General features: G+C 47.1%; 2 protein-coding genes across 4 annotated transcripts; one reads left to right on the top strand and one right to left on the bottom strand.

Annotated features, from left to right (window-relative positions):
• Positions 1–6,577, bottom strand: NENF (neudesin neurotrophic factor). 2 transcript variants are annotated; one of them, XM_081904491.1, is made up of 4 exons: positions 6,314–6,577; positions 2,813–2,873; positions 861–964; positions 1–593 (listed from the first exon to the last, which is right to left on the bottom strand). In XM_081904491.1, the coding sequence occupies exons 1-4, from the start codon at positions 6,560–6,562 to the stop codon at positions 417–419; spliced, it is 591 nt and encodes a 196-aa protein (XP_081760617.1). In that variant the 5' UTR covers positions 6,563–6,577; the 3' UTR covers positions 1–416. The 2 variants fall into 2 exon arrangements, with proteins under 2 accessions (XP_081760617.1, XP_081760618.1); XM_081904492.1 differs by lacking the exon at positions 6,314–6,577 and adding an exon at positions 3,783–3,986.
• Positions 2,626–27,422, top strand: PACC1 (proton activated chloride channel 1). 2 transcript variants are annotated; one of them, XM_081904308.1, is made up of 8 exons: positions 2,626–2,692; positions 12,778–12,877; positions 13,567–13,770; positions 15,667–15,821; positions 17,380–17,522; positions 22,259–22,403; positions 24,606–24,710; positions 26,277–27,422. In XM_081904308.1, the coding sequence occupies exons 3-8, from the start codon at positions 13,659–13,661 to the stop codon at positions 26,436–26,438; spliced, it is 822 nt and encodes a 273-aa protein (XP_081760434.1). In that variant the 5' UTR covers positions 2,626–2,692; positions 12,778–12,877; positions 13,567–13,658; the 3' UTR covers positions 26,439–27,422. The 2 variants fall into 2 exon arrangements, with proteins under 2 accessions (XP_081760434.1, XP_081760433.1); XM_081904307.1 differs by lacking the exon at positions 2,626–2,692 and adding an exon at positions 6,023–6,319.
• The last annotated feature ends 151 nt before the right edge of the window (positions 27,423–27,573 follow it).

The following is a 27,573-nucleotide window of genomic DNA, read 5'->3' as shown; positions in this document are numbered from 1 at the left end:
ACCCTTAAAGTGTTAGAGGACATTCGGCACAGAAACATGTGTGTATACCTTTAAGAAGTTTCTGGGATTAATTGGCTGCAGGTGACCGTTGCTATAAAGGAAAAAAGCTGAGTTTTGTTGCTTGCCTGCAGGAATAACATCCACCAGAGTTTGTGTTTATTTGCTTAGTAATAAAGTCTTCGTTTTAGTTTGGGTTTTTACACCTATGTCTCCTGGAGTCACTCTGTCCTCTGCCACCGGCTGGAAATCCCCCTCCAACATAAAGATGTCAAAAAAGACATCCTGTCACAGGCATGCTATGCCATTCATTTTTCCGAGGGTTCATCCTGCTATCAGCCATACATCCTGCTTTTGTCTATTTTCTGTTGTAATGCAGGAGAGTTCCCCCGGCTTCTTAGAACCGCAACGCCACTGGGTCAAAACTCATCCTTAATGGTGAAGTGTGGCTGATCTTCAGGTTTGAAGTTTGGATTAGGGCTGCCATCTTCATTGAGAATTCTTTGGGCAGTATAGCCGACAATGGGATATTTGGCTTTGTAGACGTTTTGGAAGGTTTCCTCCAGAGACTGCAGCTCCTCTTCCGTAAGGCCCACCTAAATGAAAGATGAAAATGAGTTAAGGTCTGTGCAAGGGGAGGGAAGGAAGAGAGAGCAAATATATTCACTGTGCCGTATATGACTATTCAAAAGGGAGAGGGAGATATGCAGAGATCGCTTCCACCCACCAGATGTCTTGATCCTGCATGTGCCTGAGGCAACAGCTAGCTGCCAAGAACAATTTAGGCCCAGATGCAAGTAAAGTGATGTGCAGAATTGTGGCTTCAGCTCATGCCACAAAGAACACATCTCTCTTTTTCTTACTGTATCATGCGTGAGATCCACCGGATCAAGCGACATCTTTGCAATCCCTCGTGTGGAATCTTTGCCAGCTAGCGCATTGTACGGTGCTCCTTTCGCATAAAACTCTGTCCAAGGAGGAAAAAATAAAGTCTCAGTGAAATTAAGCTAAAATTCATTACCTTTTTTTAAAAAAAGAACCTCTCATGGTACTTCTAATATTTAATTATGTCCGTGGTATTTCAGAAAAAAAGCCTATTTCCTTTTAGAACAAGGAACAAGTTAGAAAACCATGAGGGTAGAAAAATCCCACAAACATCTGATGGCTCAGGAGCTGAGCGCATCAAATATCTGGTCTCTGGACAACATCTGGAGGTTTGTCTGTTTTATCCTCCTTGTACAGTGCCAGAACCTAAAAAAAAATTAGATTCCAACACAGAAGAACTTTAGCTTCCATTGTACAAGATGAGAAGTCGTCCACTTAATGCACTTATCAGCCTCCCTGGCCATGAAAGTGACAAGTAAATTATATTACTAACACAGCACTAATGGAAGACCTGCAAATGATCTGAGGGCATCCAGTATTTTAAATAATGAAATAAATTCTGTGCTCAGTGCACAGAAGATGGCAGGTGGCAACTAACTAATCACCTAGGAGGCAGCTAAGTGGATTTAAATGGTGATCCACTGAGAGAGGGCGATCCACTGCCTTTTTGGCTGAGGTAACCAGGCCCAGCGTCGGCATCCAGCATGGTTGGGCAAATGTCAGAGCCTACAAACCCCAGCAGGTGCCAACAAGGCTGCTCCAGAATCCTTTGTGTTTGTGTGTGTTGGCTTACATTTTATTTATTTTTAAGGCCCAGCACTTTAAGAAGCACCTTTATTTCCCCCGATTCCTCCTCATTTCCCCCCAAACACAGCAACCTTAAATCAGACCTGAGAGGCATTGTGGGTAAATGAAATCAGCGGCAACTGCAGCCACCTGGCTTGGCCCTTCTCTGACTAGCAGCAGGTTGTAAATTTTTTTATATATATAAATAAAGTCCATTGCTACAGCTCGTTGCCTGGTTAATGTGTGAGAAGAAATAGCCGGCACCATGAAAGAACCATAGCTGTCAAAGTTTTCCTTTTTTAAAGGGAAACTCCCTTATTCCAAATAGGATTCCTCGCAAAAAAGGGAAAAGTTGACAGCTATTGAAAGAACTGAGGTGAAAGGGGAAGAGCTGTGCAGATGGCTGCTGAGAAGATAGTCATTTCATTTGTATGCCGCTTTTTCACCAAAAACAACAACGCTCAAAGCAGTTTACAGGACCTTGAGGCTTTGGGGCAGGGGGGGGGGGCGGGAAGGGAAACACGCCTTCCTTCTGGAGGCAAGTTTAGCCACAGACAGCAAAGCTGGGAACCTTACTAGGTCTGGTCAGGTAAGAAGGAATTCAGAGTTGTGAATAATCCTTTGAGCACTTTTTGATGGAGTGGAAATAAGTTTGGAGGCAGGAGAGGGAAGGTACTGGAAGATATGTCAATTGTGATTTGTTGTTCTTTAGTCGTTTAGTCGTGTCCGACTCTTCGTGACCCCATGGACCAGAGCACGCCAGGCACTTCTGTCTTCCACTGTTTCCCGCAGTTTGGTCAGACTCATCTTCGTAGCTTCAAGAACACTGTCCAACCATCTCGTCCTCTGTCGTCCCCTTCTCCTTGTGCCCTCCATCTTTCCAACTGTGATTATATATTTCCCAATTGTGATTATATATTACTATATATTATCTTTTGTTCTCCTCTCCCTTTCAAGAATATCCCAGCACAATGCTAGCTGGGGCTGATGGGAGCTGTGGTCCTGAACATCTGGCGGACACCAGGTTAGGAAATATGGAGCTTTCTTAAGAATGCTGAGGCTGCAGTGCTGAGATTTCTGCCTCCGAACCTGAGCCAGAGATGGGAAGGGAGGGGGGGACCCTCTTGTTAGAAAGTTAACTCACCTTTTCCAGAGGTGACATCAAACACCACGCCCTTCACAGCTATGTAAATAGGCTGATCCTCCTGAGAAGACATTTTTAAGATATATATTTTTTAAAATCATCCAATATAATTTTGTAAGCTTCTTTTCCCCAGACAATCCAAAAATGGCGTGAATCAAGTTAAGAGAGCCTTGTCTGACAAAACCAGTTAAAATCACTAAAGGAGTATGGGAGCTTTAGGATAAAGCATCTACAGAGCACAAGTCTTGGGGAAGGCTGGCAGCTTTGCTTCCAGTTGCTAAACCTGGGAGGAGTCAGGCTTGTCTCCTTTAGAAAACTGCAGGTGGGCTGCATGGGGATGGCTATGAACTTGCAGCTCACACACTGTGAGAGAGAAGAAAGGAAGAAATGTGAATTCCTTACAGCATGCTTGCTTGGGAGAAGGAGGAAACATATCCTGCTGAGACTTTAACCCAAGCACTATAAGTGTCATAGCTGTCAACGTTTCCCTTTTTAAAAAAGGGAAATTCCCTTATTCCGAATAGGATTCCTCGCAAGAAAAGGGAAAAGTTGGCAGCTATGGTAAGTGTGCGCCTGAACAGCCTGCTTCTGTGGGGGCTTGTTTACTCAGAAAACCCACCGCGTTCATTCAATGAGTTCGCACTCGACGCCCTTCCATTCATAGCAACGGGAACCAAAACGACACCCGTCGCTGTTTAGAGTTCTAATCCGGATCCTACCAAGAGGTGCAAAACTCTTCCGTCCGTACTCTTGCGCGCACATTTTGGTTGCTAGCAGCGTCTGCAAACCAAATATCCCAAGGCAAACCCGGTCTCGGCTGGCTTCCCGCGCCGGATCGCTCAAAGCCAGCAAACCCGCCCTTGCGCCCTAAATCCGCGGCCAGCAGCCGCTCCTCGCAGCCTCAGCTGGGCCCCGGCCCGCCGCCTTCTCCCGGGAAAGCGGCCTCCCGGCCTCCCTCCGCCCGCCGTACCTGCTGCCCGCCGTATCTCGCCAGCTCGGACTCGGTGAAGAGGCGCACGGGTCTCTGGCGGGGCGCGGGCTTGAAGCGCAGCTCCTGCTCGGTCCGCCCCTCGCGGAAGCCCAGGAGGGCCGAGGCGAGCAGGACCAGCGCCGCCGCGAAGCCGCCGGCCATGGCGCTCCTCCTGCGCCCGATGGCGGCCAAGACTTCGAGGGGCGGGGGAAAGGAGCCGCAGGGATCGGGTTTCTCGAAAGCAAACTTCTCCCGCTTGCTTTTCTCCACGCCTTCCTTTCCACGCTGCGACTAGACTGCCTGCGCCCCATACATCCGAAGCACGCACGCGAAGACTCCTGGGAACTGTAGTTTATATTCCTTACAAAGCTACAGTTCCCAGCGCCCTGAAACAGAAATACGCTTTAGATGCATGGCGTTCACGAGCCTTTAACATCACCCCTACGTTTTAAAATGAAACCTTGCACCACAGAAGACATGCGTGTAACTTTGCTTTTCAATGCTGCAAACATGTTACCACCCTGGAAAGGCACGTTACCTCCTGTGTGAGCGCACAATATTTATAAGAACATGTGCTTAAATGCATTCATTTTAAAAAATAATCTGCCCAATTAATCAAGGGAAACTATTTAAACATTTGCATGTTTTGTACTGTAGTTGTTTATCCAACCCATCAACAGACACTGCGTTCCTATGCAGGCAAAGGCCCCATAATCCTGGGAACTGTAGCTTGTATGGATGCCAAGAGTTGTTAGGCAACCCCCGATACCCCTCAGAGAGCTACAATTCCCAGAGCTCCCTGAGAAAAGAGATTGATGGCTAAACTACGGAGAACTGTAATTTTGCAAGAACAAAGGAGTTTCTTAGTTCAGTCAGTGGAGCACGGCTCTTAATTTCAGTGTCCTGGGTTCAAGTCCCACACTGAGCAATAAGATTCATGCATTGCAGGCAGTTGAACTAGTTGACCCCCGTGGTCCAACACCCAACTCTACAATTCTACGAACCTAGCCTCTTTCAGCACCCTTACAAACTAGAGTTTCCAGAATACCTTGGGGGAAGCTACAGCTGTTATGTGATACTAAGTGGTATTATGCCGTTTTAAATGTCTTAACGCAGGAAACAGCCCTACTAGAAAAATTAACCAATAAACTGAAACTGACACGGGGACATATAGAAGAAGATGCCTTCAGCCCGGTATGGCTCCCCTTTATCACATACACAGCCCAACAAGACAATGACAATACTGTAATCTACCAACAGCATACAAATCAATATGGCTGACCTGATCCAAAACACTCACCCACCCCACTCACACATGAAAACAAAGACCACCATAGCAAACTACAATGAATAACCACCCCCTAGGCTAGCCCCAACCTCTCACCACCAAAGGAACACAAGCGAACAGCAAAGAACCTGCACAAGCAACGCTGACACCAAACCCTACATATAGTAAGTAAAATAGAAACATCGCCACCCGACCCCCACACTCATCTCCCCCCCCACCGCTTTCCCCCTTTTCTTCCTAATGTCTCAACAAATGAAATTGATTTGTAAAAATGTTACATGGGGGGGGGCATGAGAGAGAGACATTGCACACTTTTGTAAATCAACAACATTTTTAAATAAATAAAAATTAATTTAATACAAAAAATAATGTCTTAACGCAGAGATGACTCAGCTTAAAGGTAAAGGTAAAGGGACCCCTGACCATTAGGTCCAGTCGTGGCCAACTCTGGGGTTGCAGCACTCATCTCGCTTTATTGGCCGAGGAAGCATGACTAAACTGCTTCTGGCAAACCAGAGCAGCGCCGTTTTACCTTCCCACCAGAGTGGTACCTATTGATCTACTTGCACTTTGACGTGCTTTCGAACTGCTAGGTGGGCAGGAGGAGGGACTGAGCAACGGGAACTCACCCCGTTGTGGGGATTCGAACCGCCGACCTTCTGATCGGCAAGTCCTAGGCTCTGTGGTTTAACCCACAGCTCCACAATAAACTACAAGGCGCACACACATCTGCCCTCCTACCGAGGGAAACGGGTTTTGGGGGGGAGGGGGGGCTCACGAGGATTGCACGGTGTAGCGTCGACTACGATGCAAGTCGCAGTCAGTTCCCCGTGCAACGAGCATCTCGGAAGATCGCCACCTTGCTCGGCACATTTCGAACCTGGCGCTTCCCCAAAAGCCCCAGTCCAGCCCAATGCTTCCAGGTCACAAACTACATTTCCCAGCATCCCTTTCTCTACAGCCCCCCCCCTCGGTGTAAGCAACAAACCGTGCAGACCCAAGGTACGGGGAGCGCGCAAGTAAGTTTCTGGAGGAAACGGTGGGGTCTCGCGCGCTTGCGCCGTGCGCCTCCCGGCCGGAGAATGTGTGTCCCGTTACGCCCGATGCTCTTTGATCCACTTGTCGCTTCCGCAGCTGCCTCGCCAGATCCCGGCTTCTTTTGCAGCTGCCTGTTGATCGAGTCTCTCCGCTGCCTTTTCTCTTCGCTGGTGCCATGAGTAGACTAGAGACTTCGTCGTCCTACCAAGAGGTATTGGGGTCGGGGGTCGGAGCAGTGTGGCGGCGATCTTGCTCCGAATTCGTCTTCGCGAAGCGCGATCGACGCGCCGCTTTCGTTTCTTGGCCGACCTGAGCGTTGCGCGCTCCGGAAAGAGCCTTTGCAGTTTCTGCTGCTGTGGCAAACAAACAGGAAAACTTGCAGCCCGAGTATGGGCAGACTTAACACCCGGATCCGATGCATGCTTACTGCTCCGTACAGAGGCAACTGCTTCATACCGAGTCAGACCGTTGCCCTATCTAGCTCAGTATAGCCTACCCTGATTGGCAGCAGCTCTGGGCAGGAGTAGCACTCAGCTCTGCACCCGGAGATGCCGGGATTTGAACCTGAGCCCTTCTGCGTGTAAGGCGGGCGCTTTACCACTAGAGCTTGCCACTCCGCTTGCAATAGGGCTGCAAATCTACTACAGGCTGCCATCCTCTGTGCATGCATTCAGTATAACGTATCCCATTGAGGAAAGAAGGGTTTACTTCTCTGTGCATGGGATTGCTCTGTGCAAGCAGCAGTTTATAGATGAAAATTTCTGTTGGTTCCCCGAAGTCAGGAGTAAGACTAATTGAACTAGTGAGACTTGCTTCTGAGTAAAGCATGCACAATCGTGCACTTACATTGAGCTCAGTGAGACTAGCCTCCTGTTCTGAGTAGGAAACAAACACGTGATTCTGCACAAAACCCAGGCACAAGTTTTTTCTTTGCTGTGCACAGTATTTCCTCATCCCCGCTCCCCCCCCCCCACCGACAGCACTTTTTCTAGTCCAGATGGCAAGAATCAGAAGTGGGAGCTCTGCTTAAAACTGCAGGACTCTAGCTGATTCTCCTGTCACTGGCAATTGATTCATAATGACGGTAATAATATTATAATAATCGTCCTGATGAGCTGAGTGCTATCCTAGAAGGCAGTTGGTAATAATGAGCTCTTAATTGTTGTTGTAAGTGATCTTATTATATGCTCAAATGTAATGCCTGCTGAGTTCAGTGGGGCTTAATAATAATTTATTATTATTTTTAGTAGTGTTGACAGGACTCTTGCCTTAATTCTCTTCCCAGTTTGCAACGTAGCAGGGTCTCTACATCAACTCCAGCCTTTATTCTTATATTTAAATGTATAACCTCCCTCCGTTAATTCTGATTCTCAGAATTCTGTTTAATGCCACCAAGTTAAGTCCATTTTGTAGTGTCAACAATGGCCTGTTTTTATTCCCCTGATCAAACTTCTCTCTCTCTCTCTCTCTCTCTCTCTCTCTCTCTCTTTCTCTCTCTCTCTCATAAAAGGATATCCTGCAGACTCTCTCACAAGTTCTGCCCTTGAATCATTTAATCATTTTTCTTTTCTTCTGAACTCAGATCTCTTGTGTTCATGCAGTTAATCTGGCAGGAAAGGGAGGGGATGGCTGTTGGTGTAAACAAACCCTCCCAGATCTCACTTTTAAAAAAGCATTTATAGCAAATCCAGAAAATTGGTTATCTGTTTGAATGTGCTCTGGTATGGTGCTATTAAACTGGTCTTAGCCATGCAGTGAAACTCCCCCGCTGTTCTGCTGCCAGGCCTTGAAGGTTTCGCCTGCTTTGCATATCAATGTACCAGCTGGTGCAACTGTAACTCTGGTCTCATGGCAGTTGCCTTTGCTTCCCCTTCAAAACTGCAGATGTTGAGAGAGCTCAGCTCATTCAAATGCAATTATAGCATGCCTTACTTGGGGGGGCATTAGCAGGAGAGCTGTGATGCAGCCCATAATAATAATACTTTTAACAATAATAGTACCATTCTCAGGTTCTCTCCCAAATTCCCAGATTCCACAGGGGTTGTCATAGTGAAATCAAGTAAAGATTGATGCTTTGAGACAGGAGTTTGATGTTATACACGAGTCATAATTTAACAGATTCTTCCCAGAAATCCAGGTGAAAGGGGGGGGCTAGGAATGTGGGCTGGCATTTTGATGTGTGGATTGGGGGGGCACAATAAACACCCACCTAGAAGCATTTACTGTGACAGAAGTTTATATGGGCTAAGTCAGGGGTCAGCAAACTTTTTCAGCAGGGGGCCGCTCCACTGTCCCTCAGACCTTGTGGGGGGCCGGACTATATTTTGAAAAATAATAATGAATGAATTTCTATGCCCCACAAATAACCCAGAGATTCATTTTAAATAAAAGGACACATTCTACTCGTGTAAAAACTCCAGGCAGGCCCCACAAATAACCCAGAGATGCATTTTAAATAAAAGGACTCGTTCAACTCATGTAAAAACACGCTGATTCCTGGACTGTCCGTGGGCCGGATCTAGAAGGCGATTGGGCCGGATCCGGCCCCTGGGCCGTAGTTTGCCTACCCATGGACTAAGTGATGCCAGAAATAAAATGTGTTGCCTTTTAAGGTGATACAAGACTCTGGTTTTTGCATTCACTAATGCAGATGAAAAATAATTCTTGTATTTGCTCAGTGCCAAGCGACCTGCGGTCCTCCAAGATGGTGTTAGGCAGTCATCAGCCACAGCCAGTATAGCCAATGGTCAGGTATGATCGCAGATGTAGTCCCATGACATATCAAGGGCCACTGGTTTCTGCCCTTGAATTAGGTAGTACAGATGAATAACAATAATATCCTTTCTACACGGGCACTGCAACAAAATGTTATAACATGGGAATGCTTCTCTGCAGGATGCCAGCCAGCCAGTGTTTGTGGCCTGGGATTCTGATGAGACTCCCGAGGGCCAAGTAGAGAGGTTTAGGGGGCACTTTTGGCTCCCAGGCCCGAGGCTCCCTGCCATTCTAATATATTCTCAAGATGCTCCTCTGTTTTGGAAACTACGGGTTTTATTCATTTTTTCAAAATATTTTGAAACGTCCTTACAATCACATGTTCAGCTGCTTTTGTGATTTTAAACCTTCTGGGTTAAGTGACCTCAAGTGTTAGTGCGGTTGCCATTTTGTTCTTTAAATGGACTTCGAAAGAAATGAAATAAAAAAAGAGCAAAAGTTCCCTGAAGGAGGTTAATATGTGTTGAAGAACTAACTAATGTATAAAAGATTTCCCTGCTTCCCTAAACATTCTGTCCGGTCTTTGGCCTCTTCTGGGAATTTTAATTTGTTAAGGGTGAGACACCTATTCCCCACTCAGAGCTATTATTCTCAGGGGTTGGGGGGTTAACAATCAGTGCTTCCCAGCGAATTCTCAATATTGTAGCTCCACACCCTTAACAGACAAAACAGACCCCTAACAGACATGCTAGTGGTGGGCAAAAGCGGAACAACAGATATGACTTATCTTTGTACAGTAGGTTGCATTTCAGCTGCGCCAAAGCGCTCCAGGAGGGTGTGGAGCAGGACTCTTGAGCTGGTATGTCTTGAGGAGAAGGGGTTCAGGCTGAGGAGAGTCCCAAGGGCCATGCGGAAAGACCCAGAGTTCTCCAGTTCCAATGTACTTGCATGTGTGAATTCCCCGGGATTTTAGACATAGCCCCATTGAAGCCAATGTGAGTAAACAGCTTAAGTGGCTTGTAGATCATAGCTTCCCCGCTGTCGCCGCCTTGTCTGACATCTGAGTAAATACCGAAATAGGACACACCTGAAAGCCACCTGATCGCTTCAGCTCACCTGCTCCTAACAGTGTGCCAAGCCTTCTGTGCCAGGGTGATCTGTATTCATTGTGGACTGCAGCCATGCACTCATGTACACACGTAACAGCCGAGAAGCCTGTTGCATGCTTTGTCTTCTCAAGGGTGTGGAAAGCAGTGCTATGTCTTTACTAATGGGACCTGCAACAAAGTGTTGCAGCATGGAGAGCTTCTAATTAGGGCTCTAGTCAGCTAAGCATTCCATTCCTCCTCTTCTGTTTTCTATTCAGTCCCCACCAGTTAGCATTCTGCGGCCACTGAGCAGGCTCAGTTCTCATGCGGCTACTTTTGGCTTCGCTCCTTTATTCCCCAACCTTTTCGTTTGTACTTCTGCAAACCTTTGGGGTTTTCCCAAGAAAAGCTGATAACTTCACTGTTGCTTGCTTTAGTTTTGAGTGCTGTTTATCCGCTTGCAGGGGTGTTGAAGTCTTGCAGTAATAGCCTTATCTGTTTAAAGAATACAGTAGATGTAGCCAGCATGGTGCCTGGGTAGCTCAGTTGGTTAGAGCGTGTTGCTGATAACATCAAGGTTGCAGGCAGCTGCATATTCCTGCAATGTGTGTGTGTGTGTGTGTGTGTTGGACTAGATGATGCTCAGGTTCCCTTCCAACTCTACAATTCTATTATTCTGTGGTGTCCCCAAGATGCTGCTGGCCTACAACTCCTGCTGTCCCCGACCATTGGCCATGCTGGCTGGGGATGATGGGAGTTGACCCACTCTGTGGGTTTCCCCCTTTGATAGAGGCAGATCTTGACAGAGGCTTCAGCGGCTTCTGAAAAGCCTTGACCCCACCTCTGACTGGACGAGCGACCCTTTCTCAGGTTGAAGGTTTGGTTGGTGCCCAGTTATATTTCTGGGGCTGTGGTAGTCAACTGAACTGAACTGAGAGCCAGCGTGGTGTAGTGGTTAAGAGCGGTGGACTCATAATCTGGTGAACCGGGTTCGCTTCCCTGCTCCTCCACATGCAGCTGCTGGGTGACCTTGGGCTAGTCACACTTATTTGAAGTCTCTCAGCCTCACTTAGCTCCCAGAGTGTTTGTTGTGCAGGAGGAAGGGAAAGGAGATTGTTAGCCACTTTGAGACTGCTTAAGGGGAGTGAAAGGCAGGATATCAAGTCCAAACTCCTCCTCCTCCTCTTCTATGTTTTCATTTGCAAAAACAATGACTTAAATAAATAAATAAATAAAAACAACAACCAATTTTGTTTGGGAAAGGGAAGAAGTGGAACGCGCCAGCTGCGATCTGCAAGGTTGCTTCAGAACGCCAGGAGACAAAAAGAAAATTGTAGATAGAGGGAAGGAACAAAAGGAAGCAGAATCCTTTGTGCTTTGCCTTCAGTTATTTTCCTTTCAGTTATGGGATTAGATGCTGCACGGCCTGCAGGGATCACGTCTATCAGATGTGACAAGCCTGTGACATTGACAAAAATGTCCTGGCAGTTTGGGCCTTGCGCTTTGAGTGATGGCTTAAGAAAGCATCTGGTCTGTTTCGCTGCTTTGAAAGGTGTTCAGTTGCCTGTTGTTCTGGTCCGCTGAGCCAAAGGATAACGTAGCAGCGGCCTGAGGATTAGGTTGCTGTTCCTTTTGGTGGTGATGGGAGGAAAGGTGCTTGTGCTGCATTCACACACGTGCTGGAAGCAGTCAGATTCCTCCTTACATGCCTGGGAAATCCCTCCACCAGCAATTTCGGGATTTACATACAGAGGGATAAATCCAGTCTTTTTGGTCGTGAATGCAAGATAGAAGGTGCATTAGAATGGAGAGTCTGGGAGAGATGTAGACGCTCCATTGAAGACTTTGCAGCCCAAACTGGAGCAGTAACCAATGCCGTTTTAAAGTTTTATCAGAAACTTCCTACTCCATTTTCTCATTTTCTTCCACAACAGTGAACACCAGAAATTGGCTTGTTCTTTTTTTAAAAAAAAACAACATCACCGTTTCTCAGCTTTATATAGCAGCCTCTAGATCCAGCATTAGAAGTTGGATCTGCAAGAAATGTTCTGGTTTGTCCTCTTCAACAGGAGTGCTCTTGTTCAGGGTTCTAGGCAGTCATTTGAGAGAGCAGCTTCCAGTCAATGCAGACAGTACTGAGCTATATGCACTAATGGTCTGACTCAGTGTAAGGCAGTTTCCTATGTTCCTTCCACTCTTTTACAGGCGCATGCACAAACCTATACTCGGACACTATGGTTTGCCAGAAGTGTTCCCCCACCCCCTGTACTTAATATTCTATGACTACTGAACATGCTCAGTACTCATTGGGCTGTTGGTCTTTTGCCTCCACTGTTTCGTTTTAATTTGTACCTCTGAAAATTCAGGGGGCTCCCCTAGCATTGCTGAGAGCTCCCTTTCGGTTTCTCAGTGGCTCCATTTTGGCTCAATTTCTGTTCTCATTCACCGCCTGAGGTTGCTATTGGAGGGAGTGCTCAATCATTCTTCCCAGTCCATTAGCAGCCATGAGCATTCATGGAGAGGCAATTTAGAGCCGGGTTGGCAAACCTCTTTCTGGCTGGCAGTACCGATAATGATTCCCCTGACCCCTGGTGGGCCAAATTTCACAGGTAGGCAGGGTTGTGTGATTAACATTGTGCAGAGCAGATGCAGCATGGAGACTGTAGCATGAGCAAGTGTAGCCCACTGAGTGTGCGGCTTGTGGTTGAATTTCACCTGCAGGAAGAACAGCTTCTTTGCGATGTTCTGGATCAGCTCCTCAGATACATCTTCAGGGTAGAACTTGGCATGGAATTTGAGCCGCTGTAGAAGCTCAGGGCTGTACCCACTACACAGATCTGATTGTTTCCGTATTTTATATTTGTAGCTGAGTGAAGATGTGGAGCACGCAGATGCAAACTTGGAACCCGCAGAGGAACAAGTAGAGAAAGAGGATCTGGATGATGCCAGCTCAACTATCCTTCCAAGTGAGATCTACTGATCCTGTGTAGCTGGATATTACATGTGCTTGCATGAGAATCTTGGGGTCCCAGCCCATATTGTTTTCTGCTGACAAGAGATATTGCAGTGATGCATGTCACGGGATAGGGACATTTCCTGTAACAGGTGCAGCAAAGCCTCTCTTGAAGGGAGTTCTCTGTGATAGAACATGTGCTGAGAGCAGCAATGCCTGGTACAGTTGTACCTCGGAAGTCGAACGCCTTGCAAGTTGAATGTTTTGGCTCCCGAATACCGCAAACCTGGAAGTAAGTGTTCCGGTTTGCGAACGTTCTTTTGGAACCTGAACGTTTTCTGCGGCTTCCGATTGGCTGCAGGAGCTTCCTGCAGCCAATTGGAAGTTGTGCCTTGGTTTCCAAACATTTTGGAAGTCGAACGGACTTCCGGAACGGATTTCGGTCGACTTCCACAGTACGACTGTATTATGAAAAAGTGAAGCACCTCCATGAGGCAGCCAACACTTGCCTTCGTCAAGCAGCCATCATTGCCTCCATTGACCAACCATCACTTGCCACCAGCAGGTCCCTTTGCAGCCTCCTCTCCTTACATGGGGAGAAATCAGTCTTTGGTTCTTTCCTCCTTAACATGGGGCATATTTAAATTCTGACACCATATGTTCCAGTGTGAGTTAAAAGTCTCAGATTAATGTTTTCTCCAGTCCTAGACAGCAACAGCCCTTCGGTGCGTTTCAGCAAGTCCTGCCTGAAAAACGTCTTCTCAGTCATTCTCCTCTTCATATACCTGCTGCTCATGGCTGTAGCTGTCTTCCTGGTCTACCAAACCATTGCCGACTTCAGGGATAAACTCAAGCACCCCGTGATGTCGGTCTCTTACAAGGAGGTGCCCTCTTACGATGCACCTGGTAAGATTGGAAACTGAGTTTTCTGGGGTAATCGGGCAGAGTTTGAAGTTGCATTTCAGGCTTCCACAAATCTGCAGCTGGCTGCCCTTTTGCTTACCGGCTCTCGGGCTTGCGCATTGTTGGGTTGTGGGACCTAGGCTGACTTTGTAGATGCTTAAGCCTTATGCAGTTAAGCCAGCAGAAGCTGCTTCTGAGGAACACAAGGAACCCTCATTTTGTGGCTCTGCAGACGCTGGAGGTTGCAGGTGCCACTTGTTGAAGCCACAACAATAAGCGGGGTTTTACCTATTCTGTGAAAACATCCCCTTTTATTCAGAGCTCTTAAGTGTTGCACAAGATTCAGGACTACCTTAGAAACAGCAGCCCCATGCAGGGTTCCCCACTTCTTGTCCTGTTAATACTTAGTAGGAGATTAGAAGCTGCTTTTTCACTGAGTTATGATCTTGGTCCATCTAGCTCACTAAGGTCTACTCTTGCCAGCAGTGGCTGTCCATAGTTTGAGTCAGCAGTTCATTTCCAGCATAGCTTTCCCCGTGGCCTGACATCATGGCACTGTGTGCTGTCCTCGCCATTATTGGCTGCTTCTTGTGAGGATGGGAGTGTGCAGTGAGGACCAGACGCATGGTAGATTGCAATAAGCATTGCAGAGAAGAGGAAGAACTGGGCGTGGGAGCTGCGGCTTTGGGTAGCCATGGACAGACTTTCCCTCCATGAATTTGGCTGGCAAATGTTTCTTGTAATTCTTCGTTCTCCTAAGCATCTAAGAAGAATCCTGCTGGATCAGGGTGAAGGTTTGCGGAGGGAGGCTCTTAAGTTGATTAGTGCTAATGGTTCACAAATCACTGAGGGGAGGAGTGGGTCCATATGTTTTAAGAGAAGCTATTTCAAGACTGTCACATGAGAGACCGTCCACTGAGCTTCCTGTGCCAGGCAGTTTGAGACCTGTTTTGGCCTTTAGCTAAGGCCATCAAGCAACCAGTGACTTACCAACTTCAGGAGTTTGGGGTTGAACTAAATTATCTAAATTCATATCAGTGCTGCCTTGATTGCCCTGGTGGATGATGTGTATCAGGAGAAAGACTGGGGGAACTAGCATACTGATTTCAGTGGCTTTTGATCCCCTTGGCCACAATGTCTCTCTGAGTTGCCTGCATGGAATAGGAATGTGTGTGGAAGAAACTGTTTTATGGCATTTCCTTTCTCACCTGCCGGGTCTAGAAGGTGGTGCTGTGGCATCCTTTTCTCAGCAGCCAACAAAATCAGGGGGGTTGCTTGTGGAAGCTATTGATGCCCACAAGTTAACTCCGGATGTTTTGGGTCTTTTTCTCCCTCTGTAAAAGCCAGTCCGCTTTCCCCCCAACAATCTCTAACATGACCAAGTAATGGAACACAAGTTGCGGCTATGCAGACTTCAGTCTTAGTGGATGGTGCAATCAGCCATCTTTCCCTGCCCCCAGGAGGCCTTTGGGAACGACACCAAGTCATGACACAGTGTTGTTGCCATGGGGCATTCTGTCGCACGAATGCTGTTGAGGGTGCTGAGGACAGGGGATGCACGGTGCTGCAAAAGTGTAGAAGGAAGGGAAGAATCTCAGCCTAGATTTAATTGTCTTTCCACTGTCGAGGGACTCTGGATGCTGGGGAGAGATTTTTCTCGCCCCTATGATCCTTTGTCTGAAGAAGCTAGGGATTGAATTTTGTCTGCATGCAAACTTTGGACTTTCTGCCAATGCGCTATAAGGCTGCTTCCAAAAGTTGTGGCTTTTGTGGTCAGTCTGGCCCAACATTGTACCCATCCTGACTCATTCTCACACCACATTCTGTGTGATGTCTAAGGAATGCTGTGTCTGTGATGGTTCCCGTTCATTAGAAATGTAACGTTGCTCTTCCAAACAGGTATTGCCCTCTACCCAGGCAAAGCTGAGCTGCTGACCTGCAAGCATCACTTGCACAATTACATCCCACCTCTGGTAAACCCTGGCCAGCCAGGAGAAATTGAATGCACTACTCAGAGAATCAACTACACAGATCCTTTTGCTAATGGAACAAAGGTAATCACTCAGAGGAAGGACTCAAGGCAGTTGGGAAACCCTTAGGTAAAGGTAAAGGTACCCCTGCCCGTACGGGCCAGTCTTGCCAGACTCTGGGGTTGTGCGCCCATCTCACTTAAGAGGCCAGGGGCCAGCGCTGTCCGGAGACACTTCCGGGTCACGTGGCCAGCGTGACATCGCTGCTCTGGCGAGCCAGAGCCGCACACGGAAACGCCGTTTACCTTCCCGCTGGTAAGCGGTCCCTATTTATCTACTTGCACCTGGAGGTGCTTTCGAACTGCTAGGTTGGCAGGCGCTGGGACCGAGCAGCGGGAGCGCACCCCGCGGCGGGGATTCAAACCGCCGACCTTTCAATCGGCAAGTCCTAGGCGCTGAGGCTTTAACCCACAGCGCCACCTGCGTCCCCTGGGAAACCCTTGAGTGGTTGCAATCCCACACCATCAGACAATGTCACTTATCTTGGAATGCCACTGCGTAACAGAGCGGGGAAACTGGCTGGCTCCAGTTTATGCTTTAGCTGAGATTCCTGCATTGCAGTTGGTTGGACTAGATGACCCTAGTCATAGACTCAACTCTATGATTCTGTTTGAGACAGCTGTCATCATAGCTGCTGCTAGAGAAGGGATGGGGACCATCTGTGGTCCTCCAGATATCACTGGGCCCTAACTCCCATCATCCCTGGCCATTGGTCTTGCTGGCTGGGGCTGATGGGAGTTGTAGTTCGCAGAGTTGGAGGGAGCTTTGTAGGCCACCTGTTCCAAACTCCTCCTTGATGCAGGCAGTCCAGAGCTATGGCTTCCCCAGCAGATGGCTGTGTCCAGTCTCTGCTTGAAGACCTAATCAAGTGCCTTTTAATTATAGAGGAGCCCTTCCTGATGTTGGGGCAGGTCTTGGGAGCGACTTCTTTATGCATGATATTTAACAGAAAACGATAGCACATGTATTGGAAGTGATCCGCTGCAGGGATCCTTCACTTTCTTAGGGTTAGAAGAAGAAGAGAAGAAGAAGAGTTTGGATTTGATATCCCGCCTTTCACTCCCTTTAAGGAGTCTCAAAGCGGCTAACATTCTCCTTTCCCTTCCTCCCCCACAACAAACACTCTGTGAGGTGAGTGGGGCTGAGAGACTTCAGAGAAGTGTGACTGGCCCAAGGTCACCCAGCAGCTGCATGTGGAGGAGCAGAGACGCGAACCCGGTTCCCCAGATTACAAGACTACCGCTCTTAACCACTACACCACACTGGCTCTTAGTTCTGTTGTCATCTAGTCAAGAGGCATGGTGGAGGTGTTGATGTTTCATTTAGGTTTTGTTTTGAAGTTTGTTTGTTTTTTACTCCTGTAGCTGACATAGAAAAGTGAGGTTGGATGATGGAGTGGCTTACTTGGTGCCTTCCAGAAAATGGGACTCCAACTCCCATCATCCCTGACCCCTGTCCCAACACCAGAAAATATCCTGATCAATCCAGAGATACTCATATTGACACAGGATGCAAAGGTTCCCCTTTGTTCGTCTAACTCCACTTCCCACGTGTCTCCTCTGACTGATCTTTCTGCTCGTAGAAATTTGCAGTGATTGTCGAAGGACCTCGTGATGTGAAGCAGCAGGAACTGGTGTTCATGCAGTTCTACCTCAATGAAACGGACCAGGATTTCAGCGCAATAGACTACCTTCTCTTTTCTTCATTCCAGGATTTCCTCGAGAGGTACAGCTGCTCTCCTCATAATTTCTGTTCAGTAAAGAGCAGCGTGGTTCAAGTGTTGGACTAAGGCATCCCAGGTTCAGATCCCTGTTTGCCTGTGAAGTTCACCGGGTGACATTAGGCCAATTTCTGCCTCTCAGCCTCACCTGCCTCACGTGAGTGGAGAAAAGCAGAGAGCAACATGTGTGAGCCCATATTCCCTCTCAGTGACTCATCCCATCCACTGCTTGCTTTGGAAGGAACTATGGGAGCTGGCTTCACACAGTCATGGGATGAATTTCAGGGGGGTCCCCTGTGGTACCTAAAGACCACCAAGCCCCTACATTTCCTGAATGAAAGAAGGGAAGAAACCAATGGGCAACTTTACAGAATAGATTAAAAACAAGAGCTAGGATTTATTGAGTAAAAGGGAGAGGGAAGGAAACAAAAGGAACAACTCTGGTGGGTATACAGTGCACAGGTAAGTCTTGAGGCCACCAAGTAGGAAGAGGATGGAGTCCAGTAATTAAGACTTAAGTGGTCCACAGGTGAGCAATCAGTTTCTTCCACTTGCCTCATGAATACCAGAGGCTCTCTGCTTCTGAAGACTGCTGTCCATGCAGATGGAAGGCAATGAATGGGATGGAGCAAGTATGCTTATCCCTGCTGACCCCTCCTCATGTCTGTACAGCGCTTAAAACAGGCATGGCCAAACTTGGCCCTCCAGCTGTTTTGGGACTACAATTCCCATCATCCCTGGCCACTGGTCCTGTTAGCTAGGGATGATGGGAGTTGTAGTCCCAGAACAGCTGGAGGGCCAAGTTTGGCCATGCCTGGCTGAAGTCAAGCAGGATTTGTCCTCTCTGCTGGGTTGCATGCAAAGATAAATTCATGCCTCTAGGCAACGGAGTAGCACGCGATCCGTATAGACAGGCCTTAAACTAGACTTTGAGAGTCTCTCTTTGAGGCCCTGCACTCTGTGTAATTGCCTGCTTAGAAATGTTCCATGTAAATTAAGCTGAGCGTGAATCATACTTGAGAATCCTGCACTTCCTCTTTTGGGTTCCCCACACAGCGTATTCGGCTGCCTTGGTAACCCACAATTAGCCGGAGAATGTGAAGGCTTCAGAAACTGTAGTGGGTAAGATTGAATAATTAGGAGCCTGGTAATGGAGCAAACGAAGCTCTGCAAGACAGTCGAGGGGAAGCATTTATATTTCCATCGGAAGCCTCCTTGAGTCAATAACTTCCATGGAAACTTAAGTGGGAGAGGAAAGGAACCATCTAGCAGTGATATTAATAAAAGCCATTTCCTGGCTGCGATTCTTTAATTCTGCTTAGTGCCAACCCCCACCCCTCACACACCCTATAGCACAAACCTTCTTCTGTTGTCTGCAAGGGTTTGAAAGCCTGTCCTCAAGGGAAAAAATTAAAATCCACATGAGGGCCATACACCTCCATCTTGAGTGAGTCTCCTGACAGAGTGAGGGAGAAGGCTGAAGACATTCAGAGGGGAGCGGGGGTAGAGGCAGGATTGAAAAGAAAGGAAAAATGAATTATTTTGGCCCAGAACAGGCATTCATCTATATTAACAATGCATTAAGTCTCCAAAGAATACACACAATTTTTGTTGGACCTTTAGTGCTAGATTCAGCTAGCCATTTCCCTTCTGGCTCTAATTTTTTGGTCATTCTTCTGCCTTGGGAGGCAGCTGAATATTGACTGCCAACACTCTCAAGCCATAAGGACTAGAAACGTGCTTTATTCTTAAATGAAGGTGGAGATTCCTCAGGATGCTGAATTCTCTTGGATTCACAACAACTTATGGGCTTTGCAAGTATGTGTTCCCTCCCTTGCATCATTAGCCTGCTGCTTATGCCAACTTAAAGCAGAAATAGTTTAATGATTTCGGTACAGTGGTACCTCGGGTTAAATACACTTCAGGTTTCAGACTCCGCTAACCCAGAAATAGTACCTCGGGTTAAGAACTTTGCTTCAGGATAAGAACAGAAATCGGGTTCTGGCTGCGCAGCAGCAGCAGGAAGCCCCATTAGCTAAAGTGGTGCTTCAGGTTAAGAACAGTTTCAGGTTAAGAACAAATTAAGTTCTTAACCCGAGGTACCACTGTATTTCATTTATATTCCGTCTCTCTTCTCCAAGGAGCACGAAGTGGCCGTGCGTCCTTTCTCCTGCCCACTTTATCCTCACAACAACCCTGTGAGGTAGGTTTTATGCCGAGAGAAAGGTGACTAGCTCAAGGTCATCCAGTGAGATTCAGTGGTCCCCCAGGTCCTAGTCCAGTCCTCTAACCACCACACCACACTGCCTCTCGTATAAAACTGTGTTAAATTAAATATTATTATGTTAAATTCTTCTGAAACAGCCGGCATGATTTCATGCTCACATAAGCTGCATAAGAAATCCCGTTGAATTTATAGTCTTCTGGTAATGGTCTCTGCTGTATTGCAACTCGCCTTTGCCAGTGCAATTCCCCGGGGTGCATCAAGTTTCCTTCCTTTTAAAAAAACATCCTGTTAAAAAACTGCTGACTCCAGGTTCCTACAGGCCTTGGGAGAAGAGATTAGTGTGTCCCTCCAAACCTCCGTGCCCAGACAAGAGGATCTGCCATTGTGTTCCTTCCTGGGCACCTTTGCAGGGGCTGATGCTGGGTCTGTGCACAAGGTGCTGTTAAGGAGGAGGTTACTACAGCTTATAGTTAGGGCTCCCTACAGCAGGAGTCATCAAGGCTTACCGGACATGGGCCCGGATCACTCCCGCAGAGATCCTCCGTGGGCTGGACTAGTGCAGAACAACACCAGAAATCGTGTCTGTGCATGCTGTGGTGCCGGAAATCGCTTCTGTGCATGCACAGATGCCAAAATTTGCACCTGCACAGAAGCGTTTTTCGGTATCTGGGCATGCGCAGACGCGATTTCCAGTGTCTGGGCATGCGCAGAAGCAATTTCTGGAGCCACAGAAGAGAGTCCCCGCACCGCGCTGAGCCGGTTTAGCGCAGCGCGCGGGGACTCGCCGAGCGGGTGGCTCAGTTTGGGGGCGGCTTGTGGGTCGGTTAAACAGCCTCCGTGGGCTGCTTCTGGCCCATGGGCCTTAGGTTGCCAACCCCTTCCCTACAGCATCCAGCCCAAGGAGATTCGTGTGGCAGCAAAGGCAGCAAGGACTTTGCTGCCGTTGCTATTTATGAAATATGAGCCTCATGCTGTCGGTGACTATGCAGTGGATTATTACCAAGCTGTGGAAAATATATATATGTATCTGTCAGAATGGCTCTTCATGCGAGTTAGGCTAAATGCCTTGGAAGAACACAGAATGGAAAATTGATTTCAGATGTCATGGAAGAGTTGAATGCTGTTCAACTCTCTGCTGTTGGTGTGCCCATTACATTTGTCTGCAAATGTATTTCCAGAGGCTGTTGTAGTTGACTTTCCATACAGGGCCTGGAATCTAGAGGGAACTCACGCCTCATTGGTAGAGGGGAGGGATGCTGAAGGTCATCTGGGACAACCCTCTGTTCAGTGCAGCATCCCTGACAGATGGTTGTCCAGCCTCTGCTATAGTACCTCCACTGAAGGAGAGCCCAACATCTCCATCTTTTTCATGTTTTGTACCTATGCGCTTCCAAATTTCAGGTGCTTTAGGCCACTCTGCACGTGTTTCAAGGCATTCTCATTGTGAAATCACATCTCACAGCTGCTAGAGACAAGCCTTCAAAATGTGCCTTTTCACTTTTATCTGACAAGAACATGGTCACTGTAGAATTCCACTTAAGTGAATTCAAGACTCAAAGAGCGTGTTAGCTAAAAGACTAAGCTACAAGTCATGACGTATCCAGATCTGCCTTCTGCGTGAACTCACCGCCTTAGGCAGACTCAGTTTCTCATTCCCACATCTGCAGTATTGGGATAATAGCACTGCCCTACCTTAGGAGGGCTGTTGGGGATGCAGGTGGCGCTGTGGTCTAAACCACTGAGCCTCTTGGGCTTGCCGATCAGAAGGTCAGTGGTTCAAATCCTCATGAAGGGCTGAGCTCCCGTTGCTCTATCCCAGCTCTTGTCAACCTAGCAGTTCAAAAGCATACCAGCACAAGCGGGAAGGTAAATACCGTTTCCGTGCACTCTGGTTTCCATTACGGTGTTCCATTGTGCCAGAAGCAGTTTAGCCATGCTGACCACATGACCCGGAAAGCTGTCTGTGGACAAACACCGGCCTAAAAGCAAGATGAGCTCTGCAACCCCATAGTCACCTTTGACTGGACTTAACCATCCAGGGGTCCTTCACCTTTTTTACCTAGATAATATGCACCCCAACGCACAAAAGGGCTTAATAAATGTTAAGTACAGTGGTACCTCGGGTTAAGTACTTAATTCATTCCGGAGGTCCGTACTTAACCTGAAACTGTTCTTAACCTGAAGCACCACTTTAGCTAATGGGGCCTCCTGCTGCTGCCGCGCTGCCGGAGCACGATTTCTGTTCTCATCCTGAAGCAAAGTTCTTAACCTGAAGCACTATTTCTGGATTAGTGGAGTCTGTAACCTGAAGCATATGTAACCTGAAGCGTATGTAACCCGAGGTACCACTGTATAGTTAATTAGGGGGTCTTGTAGCAAAACCGATAACCAAGGCCTATAAAGCCAACACTACCGCTTGCTAAATTTCCTCACCACCAAGGTAACAAGTCCTTACAACAGAACTTGTCAGCTTCTTTTTGTTTCCCAAACTAACACTACCTCCTTCTACCGCAGTCCAAACAAGCCAGACTTTATGAAGGCCTGTGAGAGTTCCTACTCCAGCTGGAAGTTTTCCAGTGGTTTCCGAACCTGGGTCAAAATGTCTCTGGTGAAAACAAAAGAAGAAGATGGCCGGGAGACGGTTGAATTCAGGCAGGAGGTAAGGAGGCAGCAAAACACAGCTTTTATTTCTGGGGGTGGGGTGTTCACACCATGCAGGCTCTCAATTCCGCAAACGCTTTCTGCAAGATGTAGTGCCACCTTGTTCTCCTTCTGTTCCCATAAGGGACACGGTGCCAGAGACTAATCAGAGTGACAGAGGATGCAGCTCAGCATTTGTGCTTTAGTGACTCTTCATCCTGCACGTTCTCTGTCCTTCTCGTGCACTTCCCACTTCCCAGAGTGTCAAGAAGTTCATGGGCAGCACTTGAGAGAGCAGATTTTCCTTTTGGATTATCGTGAGCTCCGGAGATTCCTGGTGCTTTTGTAAGAAATCCAAAATCCACAGCCAGGCAAGGATGAGGACTGACCAAGTGATCAGAAAATAGCAAGCAAGCTTCACCTAAAACTTTTCCTCAGGAAGGATGTTAACCCAAAGCAGGGAGACAGGGAATGGCAATGGAAGGAGAGACAAAAAGCCAGGCTGAGTGCTGTAGCCACGAGCTCTGCATTGCAGATGGGTTGAATATAAATAGAACAGATTGGAAGCAAGCAGGTACTGAACACAAGAAGCACACCTGTCAGATACTAAGAGCAAATGTTGTTAAACAAGAACTCTTGTTTAAATATATTGACTCTCTTTCTCTTTAAATTCAACCTGCAACTGTTCCCTCTTTGCTCCCTCTGCTTGCTGAAGGCTATGATGTTTCACAAAGATCAGAAAGAGATTCTCAGCCTTTAGGGAAGGTTAGTCTCTCTTCTTAAGCATCTGCCCACCCTTCCAGTTTAGCCAGGGCAAAGCGACTGGGCATAACTCCTCTCTCTCCTTCACCACCCGCCACCCCTCAGCTCCTTTGCGCTCAGTGCATTTCCACCAGTGTCTTCACATTAAATAATGCGTCTGTGAAAAACGGATGCAGCAGTTCTTGAGTCTCTCTTGCAAACCACAGTCGAAGGCATCCTGGGTGTAGCCAGGGAGCAGCACATGACAGGGGGAGGGAGTCTTGAGAGTCTTCAATGATCGGTGTTTGGCTTTTGTTTCTCAGCGAACTGTGTGCATGATATCTCATTGGGTGGGGAGGACGGCTGCCCTTGGTCTCCAGGTTGTGGACTTCACTCTGCCCTTAAGAGATTCACCTCTCCCTTTCATAAATGATCTTACAGCACCAGCGCAAGACCTTGTGTTTTGTTCCATTTGATTTCACCCCCCCCCCCCATCTTTTGTGCTCTGCTGCTGTATTCTTTTACTCGGTGGTTTGAACGCATTTCCCCCAGGCGGGGGATGGTGGGTGGTGCAGGTATCGTTTTTATAAGACTTGGGTCACCTTAAGCTCCTGTATTGGAGTAGAAAAGGTAGGGTAACAAAATCCCATAAGTAAATAGTTACAAGAGGCAGCCATGAATGTTAGGCAATGGTTTCCTTTGTGAGCTGAATGAATCTGTTTTTTAGAATTCCCCACATGCTTCTGTCTTGACTCTGTAGCATGTTTGGAAAAAGCTACTTGTCCCTTGGAAGAACGTGATAAAATCTTAAATTTCTTAAAAAGTTCTTAAATTTCTTTAAAAGTTCAGTGGTACCTCAGGTTAAGAACTTAATTTGTTCTGGAGGTCCGTTCTTAACCTGAGGTACCACTTTAGCTGATGGGGCCTCCCACTGCTGCTGCAACACCGCCACACAATTTCAGTTCTCATCCTGAAGCAACGTTCTTAACCCGAGGCACTATTTCTGGGTTAGCAGAGTCTGTAACCTGAAGCATCTGTAACCCGAGGTACCACTGAACATGACAAGAGGCAGAGGATGCTAGAAGATAAAGCTATCGATGGCTATCAGTCATAATGGCTACGTTCTGCCTCTTCTGTCAAGTTCTGCTTGCAAGCTTCCCATGGACCTCTGCGGATGAAGGGTGGTATTCAAACTTAATAAATCACCATCACCCTCATCATCTGGTTGGCCATTGTGAGAAAAGGATGCTGGGCTAGATGGTCCATTTTCCTGACCCAGCAGTGTTCTTCAGTGGCAACTTCAGAGTGTGATTTTGTTCACTCAAGTCTAGCCTCAAAATGGCCCATCAGTTCGATATCCTTTGTCTTCTTGATGTTTGGCTTTTGGACTTTTAACCCTTTAAACTGGGAATATGCATTCTGGAGCAGATTATATGACACACTAACAGCAAGACTCTTTCCCCCCTTGCCCTGTTGCCAGATCAGCGTGGTAAACTACATTGAACGAAGAGCAAAAGCAAGCGGCGACCAACTCTTCTTTGTTGTATTCGAATGGAAAGACCCTTTTATTCAGGAAGTTCAAGATGTGAGTAAACTAGATGCAAGGCTTCTGGCTTGTTTCTCTTAAAAAGCCAAACAGAAATGTCCACAACGATTGGGAATTTAGTAGATGGCTTTAATTGGGGTTGTTTAAAGAATGTGTGACCAGGAAGGTGGGAATTGGGATGCTGTATGGACTAGTCCCGTTCCCATGACAATGTGTGCCATAGCCATCTCTCTCCTCTGCTGTCCAAAACTTGACAGGCATGGGAAGGGGCTCTGTGGGAGAGCTAGCATGGTGTAATGGTTAAAGTGTCAGACTAGGTTCTGGGAGACCTGGGTTTGAATCCCCACTCAGCCAGGAAGCTCACTGCGTGACCTCGGGCCAGTCACTGCTTCTCAGCCTAATCTACCTCTTAGGGTTGTTCATAGAATTATAGAGTTGGAAGGGACCACAAGGGTCATCCAGTCCAACCCCCTGCCCTGCAGGGATCTTTTTCCCAATGGGGGGCTCAAACTCATGACCCTGAGATTAAGAGCATCGTGCTCTATCTTAGCTTGGTGACTCTCAGCTTAAAAAGTATGAGGATCCATTATGGAAGAGGATTGCATTTTGAGGCAAAATGTGAATGCTCACTACTCACTGCTACCTGCACATTCCAAAACTAGGTTAGGATAACTTTTCCTTGACGCTAAATGTTATGTATTTGCTGTTTTTAATATGGAAGGACCACTGAAACGTGCCACCTTGAACTCCTTGCACGGGGTATAAATTAAATAAATACAGATGTGCCCGAGTATGTGTGTAGCTCTCCACACAAGCAGGGGTCCCTAGACCAATTAGCAGCCCCTCCCAAATGTGAATGAGCAGATATCTAATTGCATACAGCAGTGGTAAGCATACAGATCTTCTGCACATGGCATAAGAATGACCACCATTGGCATTGGGAGTTGGATTAGCCCACACAACTCCATGACCCCCTTTGTGTGTTCCATCAACACACGGGAGGAAGAAAGTAGGCTCTGTTTCATCTCCAGAAGCGCCCACACTTGGCATTGGCTTAGCTTGATGTGCAAACTAGACCTGTATGTAGGTTCCTGCCTCAATCATTGACGGTGAAGGGACATCCGACAGCAGGCTTGGAAAGACTACTTGAAGCCTTGGTGCTTTTGGAAAATGTTCTTCAGAGAAACAGCTCTTTCTGTTTTGCCTCCAGTATTAAGAGGCAGTGTGGCTCTGAATGCCAGTTACTGGGGAACAAGAACAAGAGAGGGCTATGAAACACAGTGGCAACTGGATGCTGGATCAGATAGGTCTTTGATCTGATCTGATCAGCGGGGCTGTTACATTCCCAAGAGGGCAATTTATTCCCAGCCCCTGGACATGGAGGATTGTGCATGGAGGAAAATGGTGTTGAGTGAGTGCAACTTTTCTCCCTCGGGTGGCTGGGATGCGGTGGGGGAGGCTGAAGCTATGAAGAGCCTTCACTTACAGTAACTACAAATCAAAATATTAGTTAAAAAACCTGCAATGAAGGTCAAAAATATATAGCTATGAGGAAGAAAACCTGCATTGTAAATTTACCTCTTTCTCAACTTTCTCTTTCAATAGATTGTCACTGCAAATGCTTGGAACATGATTGCAATTCTATGCGGCATTTTCTTGGCTTTGTTCAAAGCAGCCGATTTTGCCAAACTCAGTGTGAAGTGGATGATAAAAATCCGGAAGAGGCACCTTCAGAGAAGAACTCAAGCCTTGAACCACATAAGCTGAGGGCTGAGCGCTACTGAGTTTTCTGTTACACTGGGGAACACGGGTGGCCTGAGACTAAACTAGCCTTCAGGTACCTTGGACAGAAAAGCTGCAATGGCGGAAGGACAACTTGCTTAACTGGAGTACAATACACTGGACACTTGGAAGTTTTAGAAAACTGTATAAGAAGCTCCTTCTAAATCCATGCTCTTTTCTAGAAACCTGAGCTCCTTTGACTAAGCTCTGAACTTCTAGGAAGATTCCAAAAACTATATTTAACCCTATTTTAACAGAACTCACAAGAAGGTTAGACTGACAGGGCCCTTAGTTTGCAGGGGGAACAGAACTGGCCTCTTTTAAACACATTTCTGCCTATGTTGAAATGGGACGTCTGCCTCAGAGTTAAGATTAGTAAGTCATGTTGCACGCCCAAGGCACAGTTTTTGTCTCTTGGGTCTTTAGTTAATATCTCAGGGGAAAAGACTCCGGCTTTAAGGGCCTACTGGACTTCTGGTTTAAGATATGCTGTCAGTCAGTGGGTGGTACTGTGCTAGAGGAACGATTATGTGATTGAATCTTAAGGCAGAGAAATCTCCCAAGCATTGCTCTAGCAGAGAGGCACACCTCAAAGGATGAAAGTATATTACTAGTAAAATTCTGGGCACTAGTTGTGTATTGGATCAGTGTTAATGTCTTAACTGACTCACACCCAAATGATGGAAATTAGTATGGTCAACAGTGGCTGACTATATGGTATTAATAGCAGTTCTAGCTGCTGGCATTCCCTCCTGAAGGAGTATGAACTCCACAGTGCCTGTCTCTAATCCACATTTCAACTTGCAGTTGCTTCAGGAGGATAGACTAGATTGGCTTTCACTGAAGTTAACATTGAAAGGGGCTCTCTCCGCAAAACAGAAGCACTGGAATTTTATCAAGCTTTCCTATTGGACTAAAATGTATTCGTGTTCTGAAGATTTTTCAGTAAAATTACATCTGTCTCCTACACTGACCTGTTCAAACTATTCTTGTTGGTCCATTAGACAGGCAGGGCCCTCCAACTTTCAGACTCCTTGTCTTGCCTACATGAGAACAGGGCACAATGCTATGTGATAGTAATGAGAGTTATGCGGCTGCAGAAGCAAAACTGCACACTGAA

This window comes from Podarcis melisellensis (genome assembly GCF_964234715.1).
Source record: "Podarcis melisellensis genome assembly, chromosome: 3".
NCBI lineage: Eukaryota > Metazoa > Chordata > Lepidosauria > Squamata > Lacertidae > Podarcis > Podarcis melisellensis.
The sequence above is the reverse complement of the archived record's forward strand: the minus strand, read 5'-3'. Positions and strand labels throughout refer to the sequence as shown.

Excerpts from the sequence above, each read along its gene's own strand:
- PACC1 (XM_081904307.1), top strand. The coding sequence starts at position 6,284 with ATGAGTAGACTAGAGACTTCGTCGTCCTACCAAGAG. Across the intron at positions 12,878-13,566 it reads CAGCTCAACTATCCTTCCAA|TCCTAGACAGCAACAGCCCT; the intron begins GTGAGATCTACT and ends TGTTTTCTCCAG. Across the intron at positions 15,822-17,379 it reads CTTTTGCTAATGGAACAAAG|AAATTTGCAGTGATTGTCGA; the intron begins GTAATCACTCAG and ends TTCTGCTCGTAG.
- NENF (XM_081904491.1), bottom strand. The coding sequence starts at position 6,562 with ATGAAGCAGTTGCCTCTGTACGGAGCAGTAAGCATGCATCGGATCCGG. Across the intron at positions 965-2,812 it reads TGATGTCACCTCTGGAAAAG|AGTTTTATGCGAAAGGAGCA; the intron begins GTGAGTTAACTT and ends CTCCTTGGACAG. Across the intron at positions 594-860 it reads TGGATCTCACGCATGATACA|GTGGGCCTTACGGAAGAGGA; the intron begins GTAAGAAAAAGA and ends TCTTTCATTTAG.